Source organism: Prosopis cineraria, unplaced genomic scaffold, assembly GCF_029017545.1.
Source record: "Prosopis cineraria cultivar Desert tree isolate PC_DT_omini unplaced genomic scaffold, ASM2901754v1 PC13, whole genome shotgun sequence".
NCBI lineage: Eukaryota > Viridiplantae > Streptophyta > Magnoliopsida > Fabales > Fabaceae > Prosopis > Prosopis cineraria.
Window position 1 is genome coordinate 4,243,378 of NW_026555344.1, and position 14,305 is coordinate 4,257,682.

The 14,305-nt window shown below is 34.5% G+C and overlaps 2 protein-coding genes across 2 annotated transcripts; one reads left to right on the plus strand and one right to left on the minus strand.

The window, feature by feature from the left end:
- Nucleotides 1-1,511: 1,511 nt before the first annotated feature.
- Nucleotides 1,512-5,303, plus strand: LOC129291298 (protein FLUORESCENT IN BLUE LIGHT, chloroplastic). The gene is made up of 5 exons (XM_054928582.1): nt 1,512-1,780; nt 2,500-2,609; nt 3,108-3,270; nt 3,776-4,096; nt 4,867-5,303. The coding sequence occupies exons 1-5, from the start codon at nt 1,615-1,617 to the stop codon at nt 5,067-5,069; spliced, it is 963 nt and encodes a 320-aa protein (XP_054784557.1). The 5' UTR covers nt 1,512-1,614; the 3' UTR covers nt 5,070-5,303.
- Nucleotides 5,304-6,288: 985 nt separating this feature from the next.
- LOC129290735 (oligouridylate-binding protein 1B-like) lies at nt 6,289-12,881 on the minus strand. The gene is made up of 12 exons (XM_054927642.1): nt 12,647-12,881; nt 10,774-10,835; nt 10,337-10,439; nt 10,161-10,237; nt 10,026-10,087; nt 9,829-9,916; nt 9,276-9,351; nt 9,137-9,167; nt 8,349-8,468; nt 8,162-8,247; nt 7,689-7,865; nt 6,289-6,966 (listed from the first exon to the last, which is right to left on the minus strand). Exons 1-12 carry the CDS (start codon nt 12,746-12,748, stop codon nt 6,697-6,699), a joined length of 1,254 nt encoding a protein of 417 aa, XP_054783617.1. The 5' UTR covers nt 12,749-12,881; the 3' UTR covers nt 6,289-6,696.
- Nucleotides 12,882-14,305: the final 1,424 nt, after the last annotated feature.

Sequence of the window (14,305 nt, forward strand, 5' to 3'; positions counted from 1 at the left end):
CGCACCGTTTTGCCCTTTTTCCATAAAGTTTCGTTTGAAACCCAAAAAAAAAAAAAAAAAAACCAGTTAAAAATTAAAATACAAAGCTTCCTGGCATAGAATCATCAATCCTATCCTCAGTATGCTAAAATACACTAATAACTTGTTGACAGAAAAACACTAATGTCTTATCTTACACAGTTATACGTATAAAAGAAGAATAAAATAGCATTACTCATTCTACGATGTCATGAATAATGTTATGAAATATAAATATAAAATAGAATTTTTATCCTATCTCTTTTTGTAGTCCCAGTCCAAACATTATTTCTTGGCCATCCTCAAATAATTAGTAAAAACAAGATTAAATTAAATAGAATTAAAAATTGTAAATTATTTTAAAATTTATGATTAAAAATAGACTAAAGTCTAAGTTTTCTCTTTTAAACTTTATATTAAATTTCAGCTAATTCATCAACTCTCTCTTATCTTTAATCTTGTCTTCCATGTAGTTCAATGTCTTCCGCTTTTACACCCTTTGTAATAGTTTTTTCAATTGGGAAAATTATGTATTGCTACTATAAAACAAACTTATTTATAAATAAGTTTTATTAAATTTAAAAATTATAGTTAGGTTCCCTTAGACTTAAATATAATTTAAAATTAGGGTGTAAAATAACAATGCCTTATTAAATATATAAAGTTACAATTGTAAAAAAAAAAGTTATAGTTATAAATTACTTATAACATAATTATATATAATTAGTGTTAAACTTTTTTAATAATCCAAGATCGTTTAAATATTAAATATATAAAGTTACAACTGTAAAAAAATTAAAATGATAGTTATAAATTAATAATGAAATAATTGTAAATTACTTAGTTGATGTAGTGTATTTTTTATATGAGTATTATTGTCTTTGTACTCTAATTTTAAATTATACTCAAATTCCTGAAGTTCATGATACTTATTTGTAAATGAGTTTGTTCTACAAATTATACATAATTTTTTTTATTTTATTTTCTCTTTCCTTTTCTGATGCACAAAAAAGAATATAAAATCAAAACAATGCAATCATTAGTTTTTTTTGCTAAAAAAAACCATTAATTTTCTCAAAATTAAAATAATCACCAAACTACATAATGCTCAGTAGACTTTTAGAAAATAATAATTATAATTTTAAATATTTCAATAATAAGATTTTAGACATAATAATAACATTTAAAAATTAAGTTAATATATAATAAGACAAAGGCTTAAAAATAATGTACGAATGTCCATAAATTTTTTTTTCTTTTGGTATATCTATGATCAAGCAATAACTTTATTTTTTTGTCATAGATACACCTAAAAAATAATTTCTTGGCCAAATCATTTTAATTTAATTACATATGTATTAAAAATAATTTCATAAATATTTGTAAACCTTTTTTTCATTTTAGGCCTTCGCCATTTTGAGCCATTGTACATTGGCTTAATTTTTCGGACAACTTTCCACAATGCTTCTGACGGAAGTAATTTTGCCCCTTCATCCTCTATAATATTGGTTTCTTAAAATTTTAACCGAAAATGGCATGAAGTGTTATTTTTGCCGTGAGAGATTGTTATCTGGTTAAACAATGTACTGTTAATCGATGAATCGAGCTCAGCAGACTTCCAGAATCAATTTCCCTGCGTTTGTCCTCAGAACCGGCACTCCAATGGCGGTCATGCTCCGCTGTTCCTGCTTACTTTCTCGTCCTCACTTACGGCAACCTCCGCTTCGCGGCCAATTTTCAGGCAACATGGACCTCGTTCCTGGTCAGTGCTTCCGCTAAAATGATGATTATCTCCCCTACAACGTCCCTGTTTCTCGTTTAAACATAACATGAACTTTATGCATCTACTTAGCATGTTAAGCGGCAATTATGTTTTTAAGCCGTAGTTTCAATTGCTTTGGTTTATTCTATGCTTCCCTCTTGTCATCCTTGATGATTTATAATTTCTTTATTCTTGAATGGCGGTGATTAACTTTTGTCTAAGGAGACACCGATGTAAAAGAAAACGAGAAAATGATTCTCCGTGTAACTTCTTTTACTTCTTATTTTTATGTAAAATATAAAAAGACTTTATTTTTTGGTCAAAATTGGAATTGTCTTTGTGAGATTTTGCTGTGAACCCAGAAAATTATCTTTTCTAGCTGGGTTTCCTAGTCTTTCCGAGTGAAAAGTGATTTAATTTCATAATTTTCAAGAGGATTGAACTGTTGTTAATTGAGTTTCAGTTTTAGATATAATCCTGACTCTTGTTATTGGGTCAGTTTGGCTATACTGCATCACTAGGTGTAATCAGCTTCCACATCATGATTGCATGTTTTCTTACATTTTATTTTCAATGTCATTCTTTATCATCAGCCTAACTCTTTATCCTTGATTCCAACACCTTAACTGGTACTTTCACCAAGTTTATCGAAAGAATGAATCTGAAGATTAGAAATTAAGTAACAATCTTATATAATTTTACTTGTTGCCTTGAAACAGGAAGATTTGCGCCTCTCTGTTTGAAAGTGGAAAAGTTTGTGCCATTCTTGAAAGTTACATTTGCGAAGTCTTCGGAAACTCAACCTATGCTGTCCTGCTCAAATTGTCAGGTACGACGGTGAGTTAAAGCATATCTACTGTTTGCCCTTTCCTATGGTATCAATATTCACATACTTCCATTCTTACTAGTGTGTCCTGCACTTCTTTTATAAGCTTTTTTATTGGGAATTTTGAGCCGTTGTATACTGTGTTTGAACAGTCTCCTTCTCAAGGGGTCCACTTTGGATAGTATTTTGTATATTTTTATTGGGATAGGTGAAACTCCTGATCATGTTTTTTTACCATAAACTCTAAATGCTTTTGGAAATTGCTTAATGTTTTGTTTTCTCGCACTGCAAGCTGCTGATTTCCATATCTAAACTCATTACCTTTGCTCTATGCTGGAAACTTGAAAATTTTGGAATATTTACACTGTTCAATAAAAGGTTTACGTGCTCCAAATTTGTTTTATTTTCAGCATTCTCCCTTGCTAGTATATTCAGATCCATCTTGGTAAATGATTATGTTTGGCATCTTACGATATCTGATCAATGTTATCTCTTTCTTAGGAAGACAAAAACCTGGCGTTTCTGGCAATGTTATTTCTTGCCAACAATATTTTAATGCTCTCCACCCCGTGTAAAGCTCTGGCAGAAACATGTGATGCTAATAACTCGTCTTTCAACATGCCTTTACTACTATCAGTAGCTCTCATTGGGGCCACTGTTGGAGGTAAGATAGTATGAAATTTATTTCCACCATTTCATGCACCTCCCTTCCTCAGAAGGCTTGGCTATTTTTTATGATTTAGTTTATTAGTTTACTTCTTTTGTGACATGACAGCTAGTGCAATGCTTACTATAGCAGTAATTCTCTCCATGATTTCCAATCTTGAGCTTTGGGAAGCCAGCATTGAAGCTCAAGATGTGGCGACGCATAGCATGATGATATGATATGCCTCTTGAAAGCTTATTTTTGTTTATCATATATCAAATTCACTGGACATCTGCAGAAGGATTTTCTCTTATGAACGAAATTTGAGTTGGAAGAAATTTAAAAGGAAATTACATCCAAGTTGACACGTGTATTCACATAGCAGATTCTGATTTGTAGACCCCAATTCACAAGTTGAAACTATTCTTGCTTCCTGAAAAATGCCAGTAGGTTTTGTTCAATATGCACGTTTAAAGATATGTGATATACAGTTCTTTCTCTGAATTTATTAATCTTGCACCAGGGCTGCTTGCTAGGCAACGGAGAGGGGAATTGAAGAGGCTGAATGATCAACTACGGCAGATCAATGCAGCTTTGAGGAGGCAAGCCAAAATTGAGTCTTATGCTCCTACCCTGAGTTATGCTCCTGTTGGTGGTAGGATACTTGAAAATGAAGTTATAGTGGATCCAAGAAAAGAGGAGCTGATTTCCAAATTGAAAACTGGGAAGAACTTTCTAAGGAATCAAGAGCCAGAAAAAGCATTCCTAGAATTTAAGATGGCTCTTGAGATGTCTCAAAATTTGAAGGATCCTGTCGAGGAGAAAAAAGCTGCTAGAGGTTTAGGTTTGTTATCTTTACTATTTCCTTGTTTTTCTGTTCTCTGACATGCTGATTGTCTGTCTGTTAAAACAAAATTTTACCTTTAGAGGATGTTCTTTAAAGAGTAAAGAACAGAATGAACAGCCATTGATGAAAAAAAATGACTACTTATATTTGAATCCCACACAATCAACTGAGTAAACAATTCACAGATCAGTGAGAATCTAATCCTTTGAATTTGTCATGAATAGCAACTACTGCACTTTACCCTTCAGAGTGCAATTTGTATTCAAGAGCGCTCTCTCTCTTTGTGAAACAATTATCCCTTATTTATGGGTCAAGCTGGATAGGACCACATTGATGGCAAAGCTCTCCCAATGAACATTTAACACAATTGAATACCCATGACTAGAACTTGAAACCACTAATTAAGCTAGCACAGCCCCTTACCAGTTGAGTTACATGCTCGTTGGTTGTATTCAAAAGCTTTAGTTTTGAAGTGAATGTGAGCACACCCTTTAACTCAGAAGCCTTTTTGGCCGTAGAATGTGAGCAAAAGATAGGCCTACCTTTTCTTTTGCTGGGCTTAATTCTGACTAGAAAATGAAGGACGGGAAAATATCGAACCCTATATAATTTTGGCCCAGAATACATATCACTTAGTCATAAAAACCCTGATATTATCTCAACGACCTGTTCAAGTCTTCAATGAAAATCCATAGATAGTGATCATAATCTTTTGCAATATTATACTTGGGGATGCTGAATACAATTAAGACATTTGCTTTTTACAGGAGCCTCACTGCAAAGGCAGGGCAAGTACCGAGAAGCAATTAAATACCATTCCATGGTGTTGGCCGTCTCTGAAAGAGAAGGAGAGGACTCCGGAAACACTGAAGCTTATGGGGCAATTGCTGATTGTTATACTGAGCTTGGAGACCTTGAGCGAGCTGGTCAGTTCTATGACAAGTATATTTCGAGGTTGGAAAAGGATTAACTAATCATTCTGACATGGCTATGATTACGTGTTCGATGAAATAATGACCATAGACTTGGTATAGTTTGCCAATTTTGGCTTGCCATCATCAGTTTCCTGCGGAATTTTCAATTCCTTTTTCTTTATTTACGTTGGTTGACAGTTCCGCATCATTGTGACTGTAAACTCGAAAAGAAAAAACTTGGTCAAAAAGAATTATAAGAACTTGAAGGGCTTTTTGCGCTTGATATGACATCATTCAGAGTAAATTGCGGGGAAGGCAGAATTTGATAGCATCTGCAAGTATCTAATGCCGCCAACGTGCGCATTCTTTGTGCTAATTTTGAATGTCCCTCGCGAGTTACAACCGTTATCATTGGGTTAGTTGATGCATGAGAAATTAAGAATGCAATCTTTGACGTGCACTCCAGTTGGGAAGAGATGGGAAAAAGTTGCCTTGGGCGGTGTGCATTATCAATGCTAAAATCGTGGGAAATGGGATTACATCAGTTATGATTTCTTTGTTTTTATTAAAATATTTGTTTAAGATTTAATAAAAAAATAAAACCTATCTTTTTATTGGGTGAAGCCGCTCCAAATCAAATCTCAAGCCAATAATCAAGGCTTGGGACTTCAAAATAAATCATTTTTTACTTATAAATAATTATTAGTTTTCTAAAATAATTTAATTTAAATAATAGAAATTTTCTTATCAAAATAAGAGTTAGAAATTTAATTTGATCCTTTTTATTTTATGACTTTATGAAATTTTATTCTTATATTATTATTTTATATTAAACTACTAACATTTTATTATAACATTAATTTCATTACAACCAATCCGAACATGGTTCTACCAGTCTGTCTAATGAACTGAAAATCAATGCCTTAACTGATTCGACCAATCCGGCTTTTAAAATACTGCTCGATTCAAACCCCTTGCCACATTATTTTGTCCTCAATTTAGGCCGAAAGGGCATGCATTTCTCGTCACAGACCCTCTAATATGAAAAGGAACCAATAGTTTAGTCACATACGTCTTCGGTAACAGAAGTGGATAATATTTGCCATCACTATCAAGATCACAGGCACATACACGACATGTGGATGTCTTATAAAAAATTCTCCCAACAAACCTTAATCTGAGTTTATTTATTGACAGCCAACAGCTCCACTTCAAGCCACAGTAATTGAAAAGGAAAAAACAAACAAACAAACAAACAAGACACTTGGGAACACCTTGTGTCAAGACTTCACTAGATATCATATAAGAGCCTCTTAACATGTGATGGCATGAGGATGAAACCATCGCACAATGTTACATACATGTAGTGCCGGTGAAGACACCAAAGCCCAAAGGGGAATGAAGAAGAAATAAAGGGCTCAAATGAAAATAACAGAACGGCCATACCCTCTAAAAGCCATAACCACTCATCACTACTACATAGAAAACCGCATACATGATACAAGCCGTACAAATGTTGAACATATCTAAGAAGGTGGGGGGTAACTACCTCACCACAGACGTAGAGAAAAGGAAGAAAAAGGTGCTCCCTAGATAGGCATTAAACACGGATCGAAGTGCACAAGGCAGGATATAATGATATATAGATAGCATTAAACCATAGCGGAATGAGAAGCCTTTATATTACTGGTAGTACATCATTTGTTGGGCAGCAGCAACATTCTGAAACCCACCATCATACAATGCCTGGCTTCCTCCAATCGCCGCCTGTTTAAGATGGTGCTGTCCTTGGGGATGCATAAGGGCATGTACACCACCCATCTTGCTCATTGCTAGCTGTCTCTCGTACGCCAGAAGATCAGTTGCAGAAATGCCTGGCAGAGGTGCAGCTGCAGGAGGGGGGAGAGGATTCGAAGCAGTTCCCGGTGGAGTGGGCTTGCTACCCCAGGAGCACTGTAATGAAACATGACAACAATGATTGGTTCAAAATCACACACACACATATATCCTGACGGGGAAAGATCTAGAGTCATTTACACACAAGCAACTTATACACCAAGCATCAACAGAACAAATAGAAAAGGTAGACAAGCTGATTTTGACAAAGGGTGGCTGAAGAATCAGCGTTTGGGAAACGTCAAAATATACAGCATGTACAAATACAACAAAAAATCCTTCTAGGACAGGGCCCATAAAAATATCATACTGCATGGGAAAAGTTGACTCGCCAAAATTCAAAGCACAAAAGGTGCATAAATAGAAAAATGCATCCAATTTCTGATTGGACTATAACATAATTAGAAGACCACAAATCCAAATCCCTTGCCTTGTGCCTAAAAATATAAAGAATCGAAATGGCTCATCACATCACAAGTGTGCAGAGAATTGGACGCTTAAGTTTATCAAACAAATTAGACATGCAAATGCCATCATAGAAAATAAACTTAAGAACTCGGTGAAGAAGAACCAAACTCCAACATATCTCCCTAACTGTATGCCCATGATGACAAAAGGTAAGAAATCACTCAGGCTAAGAGAGCCAAAAATAAGGATACTATTAGATGAGTAAACATAAGAGTAAACTTATTCCAACATATCATGAAATAACGAATCAGCATTGACAGTAGGATCTAGAGTCAGACCAAAAAACCTATTACAAAATCCGGAAATCCTACCTTAATAGGTTTTCCACAGAGAACAGACTGGGCATTTCCGATCTGGATAGCCAGAGCTGCTTCAGCATGAGTACTATACCTCACAAAGCCAAACCCTTTATCCCGCTGGATGCGAACCTCCTCTATCACTCCAGCCCCAAGAGCATGGAAGTGGCGATGGAGATCAAGCTGGGTAACCTGTACAAAAGCCAAAAAAGGTGATAATTAGCAACGTCAGCTTCTATAGAATTCAAAGGTGCGGATCACAAATAAAAAAAAAAAATCTGCCTGTTTGAATTAAAAGAGAAAAAAGAAACGATCTGCAATTTAGAAAAAAAATACACCCCCAAGCTAATAGTGAAAAGGGAGAAATAGAGTGCGCAATAAAAGAAGTAAATATAACATTTCTCTTCTTTTTTTTTCAGGGGAGGGGTGGTTGGGGGTTAGGAGTGAAGGAGTGAATGCAGCTACAAGAGATACAGATAGTTCCTTGCCTCTGGAGCAAGATTGCCCACATAGACAGTAGTATATTGAGGATTGTTCTCTGGAGCATCACTGTTAGTTGTCTCTTTACCATCTTCTGCACAGCGAAGTAAAATATTACCCATCTTATAATAAGGATGGGACTTCCGATTAAAAAACGCATTTCCTGTCTCAGACTTTAGGATAAATATTACTCACCAGATGAGCCATTTGTTAGTTCAACCACACTTTTTGTGTCAGAGTTTTGCTTGTCTTCATTAGAACCAGCACCTTTAGTTGCCCAGTTGCAGCGTATCTGTCTACTACCAAGCCACTTACCTGAAAGACAAGCAAATTACGAGACAGAAGCACAGGTAATAAAAGAGATAATATTGGCCCGATTTTGTTTAATCTTACATTTAAAAACAGTGAACAAAAATATATTTAAATGCTGCTTTTAGAAACAAGAAAGCTCTTACAGTATCATGGGCGCATTAGAATATACAGAAGCTGTAAAATAACTAACACAATTCTTTTATATCTTAAACTCGCATTGATCTTTTAACCATTTGTAGTAAATTAAACAACATTGACAGCCAGAAATTGTTAGACAGAAGATCCAGGATCCATTATATATGCCTTCCATGTCCCTACTTTGAAAACAAGAAACAAACAGGCCCTAGCCTATTACAGAACCAGGAGTGCTGAAAAAATGCAGCAGTGGTAAAACGACTGAAATACAACTTTTCCATCTTAAACTTGCATGATCATTTAACCATTCAAATAAAGATCAACAGCACATAAAGCCACCCTAATTTCCAGTATTCCACAAAAGATAACCACAAGGCACCATTTCTTGGAGCTACGATCTTATCTTAGCCGGTTTGAACTCAATTATCACATATTAACGTTAACTCACTCACATTTCCTCTAATGCTAAAATTGGCTTAAAGACATCAAGATTTCTAAAGACAAGGAAGCATGAAGGTGAATGAACCATCTCTTACCAGTCAAATCATTTATTGCGCTTTGAGCATCCTTTTGATATGAGAGAGAGAGAGAGAGAGAGAGAGTCAGATAACAGTTAAGAGAATTTTTATATGAAGAAACCAGAGGGAAGAAAAGGTTCTACAACAGAAAATGTACCTGTTGATTACGAAATGAAACAAAACCAAACCCTCTAGAGCGCCCAGTCTTCTGATCCCACATTACCCTTGCATCTCTGGAACCAATAAAAAAAGAAAAAACAACTTCAGCAAGCCATGCTAAGAGGTCAACCACATTACTAAGCATGTTTTAAATACTACTCCCTTGGGTCTTAAATATAGGATCATTTTGATCACTTTGTTTCAATCCTTTATAAAAGAACCCATTGATTTCTGATGCATTAAATGTTTATCTCACCAAGATACCCCTTGTTAATGCTCAATTTTTTCTAGTAAAAAGTCATTACTAGTTAAGACATCTCGTTAAATGTTGGGAATAACTATGGACAGTAGCACAAATATTCGACACATTAATTAGAAATAACTAATTTTCTTAATCCTACAGAATTAGTTAAAAGGGTCTTATCTTTAGGACCAGAGGGAATATTGCCTACTCCAGAATAGAAATGTTACAATGTGAATGGATACTGGTCCAATTTCTTGCACATAAAATAGAAAAGTCATTTTACAGAGCGAGGAGAAATGAAGCTTACGAACAACTGGGGTAAACAGAAAAGCATGCAAACAATGTAGCATCAGTGACCTCAGGGCTGAGATCACCAACGAATATGTTGTAATGACCTGCAAATCAAAACAAAAACATCATAAACAACCAAGTTAAAAGCTTCAAGAGGATCGAAGTCCATTATGACATATATAAGCACAAGAAAACATGGAATTATGTACCAACCTGATGTATCCTCTCTCTGACCGCTAGCATATGCCCAGTTAACTTTGATGGGCTGCCCAAATCTGCAAAGCATTGGGTGAAATTAATCAGAAACCCAAACCAAACTAACAAAGAACTGTAAAGAGCCATACTCACAGGTGCCTTCCATTGAGAGATAATATGGCAAGAGCAGCTGATCTTCGATCAAAGTAATGAATGAATCCATAGGATGACTGCATCAACGATGCAACACCGTTGAATACAAGCTTCAATTCAGATAGTACTCTAAATGAACCAAACAATACGTAAACAGGTAGATATGCAAAACCTACTTTCTCCTTTCTGATAAGTTTACAACCTTCAACAGGACCAGTACTTGCAAAAACCTCTTGCAGAAGCGGTTCAGTTACCTGTGTATGTATGTTTCCAACATACCTGCATATTCTCGAGGATCAAGAAGCTAGAATTTTAAGGAAAAAAATAAGGGACAGGAAATCAGAGCACAAGTAGATAACATGGGCAGGAGACCAAGAAATAACAGAGAGCAACATCTTAGTCAATCTACAACTATTTATATAAGAAACTTGACAAATATCAAGTTTATCATTATTGGTAACTTAAAGGCTTCTAATAAAAATCATGATCCAAAAGAAAATAAAGGATAAAAATCTAGTAACAGGTACCTAAGCTTGTTTGCACCTCAGTCATAAAGAAATCGAGCAAAATAAGATAGAAGAAAAAGGAAAAAAATGTCAAGACAAACACTCACACACTGCGGCAAGTACTTGGATCAAAACCAGGAGGCAGATTTCCACTTGGAATTGGCTCAATCTGCAAAACGAAAATGTGAAAAAAGAAAAAGGAAAAAGAAAAAGGGAACACTCAAAGTAAAAAGTGTGCTGCCTATCTAATAGATCAATAAATCTTATTGCTAATTAGCTAACTAATACATGAAAACAAGATCAACACCTCCAACTTTAATTCTACTTCTATTCCGAGTAAACTTTTGGAGAGATGCAGAGCTTCCTTGATATATATGTAGAAAAGATAATCGAAACAAAAGCACTAAGGAAAATGAAAAATCTGAGACTTAGACAGGATGATTGCCCCATCAAAAACACCAACCAATAAAAACTAAATGATGTCAAAATGGGTTATTAAGAATCACACAATTACGCTATACAGGTTCCTTCCCAATTACTCAAAGTTAAAACAATTCCCCAGGAAGCTGGAAAAAGACACCACAGGTCACCAGTCACATTTGCACATGCTGACATGCATTGATTTGCTTAATCCTTACAAACCAGATAATTGACAAACTACAAAGGAATCCTGGGGTCAAATCTTACTTGAAGCTCTTCACAAAAATTGATTCAACTTAATCACTTGTTTCCATTTAAGCAAGATAAAACACTTCTATGATCAAGATTTTTACAGGAGAAGAGCTACCCTAACGACCAAGACCTAATTACCTCAGAATAATACTCAAACAGTCAAAAATAAGTGACTATAAATACCTCACAAATACCTATTAACAAGCATGAAGGATCGAGCATGTTAAGAAAGAAATCCAGCGTTTAACCGGTTAACCCAAGCCCAGCATCAAAGCACAAATGTTTAACAGCTTAAATGAAGAATTAAAGCTTCATTTCTTTAACCAAGACATTACTATTTTAACAAATGAGGTAGCAAAGAGCTGGCAGAAAAATGTCATAAGAAACTTCTTCCACACCTCAATTTTCTTAGAAAATTACATAGCGAAGAAAAAGGCAAGTAATGATCAGTAATTTTTTTTCCAGCTTTAGTTTAGGTAAAATCCACTTAAAAACTAAAAACTCACGAACTTCCACAAGGCAATGATTTTCTAAATCCGTATCACTCTTTAGAATTCCAAGACTAGATAACGGCGCAGAATAGACCATGCCATCCGTAACCCGTTAGTTATCAGCATTCAAATAGATAAGAAGAAGATCAAGCAGGACATTAAACAAGAAAAGAACAGCTGACTTAATTATAACTAGAAAGCTGCTAACCATCGCAGGCAAACTCCCAAAAAAAAAAAAACACACACACACACACACACACAAACAAAAATAGCGGGGAAAGCAGGTAAATGTCAAAAAATAATCATTGAAAATGAACTTAAGTCTCCAAGCCTTAAATGTAGGTTCCCAAAAACTTGGAAGAAATTCAGGTGTTACGTTTGGGCAGCAAATATCCTTGCCAGAATCCCAGCTAAGTCGGCGTTTAATTGCGCGCAAAAATGACACAGCAATGCTAGTCACACTAAAATGTTACTTCAAAATTGGGCATTCTACAAGAATTAGGACGAAACGGCCGAGAGCAAGAAAGTACGCGAAATGAAAAACTCAGAAAGATGGGGGAGGGGGAGGAGTAAAGGACCTTATTAAAATCTAATTTCCTAAAAGCAACATTAATCAACATATCCAACTACAGAAGATCATCCCCACTAGATACCCAGCCAAGCCCATTTAACCCTAGGTGTTAAAGCCAATCCCACACAGGACTAAAAAGCCCGAATACCAAATAACCAAATTAAGAAAAGAAACAATCCACATAAAAGCAGCAAAGACCAAAGCAAATTATGAAATGGAGAAAACAAGAGAGTTATGAGCTCGAACCTGAGGAGGAGCTAGGAGGCCAGGGTGGTACAAAGACTGTTGTTGAAGAAGAGCTTGCTGCATCAAAGCTTGCTGTTGCTGCTTCAGCCTGTGATTCTGCATTTTTTTTTTCTCGGTGATGTTTTGCGGTCGAGGTCGGTTGGGACGATTAGGGTTTGGGGGTCCCGAGACTGGCCCTCGAAGAAAATATGAAATGAAAGATGAGGGTGAGGCCTCCGAAAACCAGAGGAATCGCCTGCAGGCGCGTCTAGGACTATATATATAAAGAGCTTTCCTTGGGGTGAATAGTGATATTGTCACCGCCAAGATGCGACGCGCTTGCAATCACAACTTTGTTTTATATTTTTCATTTCATTTTTTTGGGCAAAATTTCATTTTTATCTTTTTTTTTCTTTTTTATCCTGAAAAAAAAATTTGAAAAAATGAAAGCACAAAAAACAGATTGTTTTTGGGCCAAATTCCAGAAATAGATTTAGTTTGATAATAATATGAAAAGTTTTTTATCATCTTTTTGTTAAGTTGTTCACACGTTGAGCGATGATAAAGTCAATCTTTCAAAAAATTTTAACATCATTTTTAATATTATCATTTACCAAACAATTTTCTTTACTATTAAAGATTAAAATTACTGTTAAAATTCAGTGTAATTTTAAATTTTTTGATAGTATTCTTTTTATTTCTGTATATAAAAAAATCGTATCACATAATTTAAAAAAATTAATTAATTATAATAATTATGTCTATAAATTTAAAAAAATTGAATTAAAAGATCCCATATTAATAGATATAAAAATTTATTAATTGCTTTTCATTAATATAAATCATAAAAAATAATTTAAAAAATATATAATAAATACTTAACGAAATATATAATTTTACTTATAAAAAATAAAAAATCAAAAGTAAAAGTTTCTTTTACAAATAACAATGGAGGGAGTAATTCTAATATTTTATCATATACGTGTACTTTTTAATTGAAGACCGCCATGTTTTTTTTTTTTTTTTTGCCGAGAGACAATTATGTTTAAGATAATGTTAAGCACTAGATATTGGTACCTCTGTAGACTCTAATTAGATAAGAATAAATAACTCTTTTTTTTTTTAAGCTAACAAGGAACTAGCCCCTAATTCAAAAAGTCATGAAATCAAGTCCTATTATTAGTGAGAAGATGTTATTGGTGGGTGATTTATAAGTATTTTTTGAGCTTGAAGACATGTCTAGCTCTAATAAATTTTAAAACTCAACTCACCTAAATTTTATATTATTAAAATGAAACAACTATTTTTTTTTTTGGGGTCAAAGGTTCTGGACATTAACTGAGATTGTCCTTTTTTCACAACATTTGTTTGGAAAATCATTTGGGCTGGATGGCCCATGACCCATTTTTATGGACTTCGGATGTAGACAAATGGAGCAAAGCTCGAAGGACGAGTACACCGAAACAAAAATGGACTATAGAACTCCACAAAAGTGGGATATGGACGCAACTCTTGTTAAAATAACTACAGTCTTTTTTTTTTCCACCCAAGAAAAAACTACATTTTATTCGCCAACAAGAGTTGGATTTAGTATAAGAAATTAATTTTTTACCATATAGCAAACAAATGTCAAAATCTCTGCTGAAAGAAATGCCAATATTTAATACCTAAATTTGCTTT

Excerpts from the sequence above, each read along its gene's own strand:
- LOC129291298 (XM_054928582.1), top strand. The coding sequence starts at position 1,615 with ATGAATCGAGCTCAGCAGACTTCCAGAATCAATTTCCCTGCGTTTGTC. Across the intron at positions 2,610-3,107 it reads TGTCCTGCTCAAATTGTCAG|GAAGACAAAAACCTGGCGTT; the intron begins GTACGACGGTGA and ends TCTCTTTCTTAG. Across the intron at positions 4,097-4,866 it reads AAAAGCTGCTAGAGGTTTAG|GAGCCTCACTGCAAAGGCAG; the intron begins GTTTGTTATCTT and ends TGCTTTTTACAG.
- LOC129290735 (XM_054927642.1), bottom strand. The coding sequence starts at position 12,748 with ATGCAGAATCACAGGCTGAAGCAGCAACAGCAAGCTTTGATGCAGCAA. Across the intron at positions 10,836-12,646 it reads GCCTCCTAGCTCCTCCTCAG|ATTGAGCCAATTCCAAGTGG; the intron begins GTTCGAGCTCAT and ends TTCGTTTTGCAG. Across the intron at positions 9,917-10,025 it reads TCAGAGAGAGGATACATCAG|GTCATTACAACATATTCGTT; the intron begins GTTGGTACATAA and ends TTTGATTTGCAG.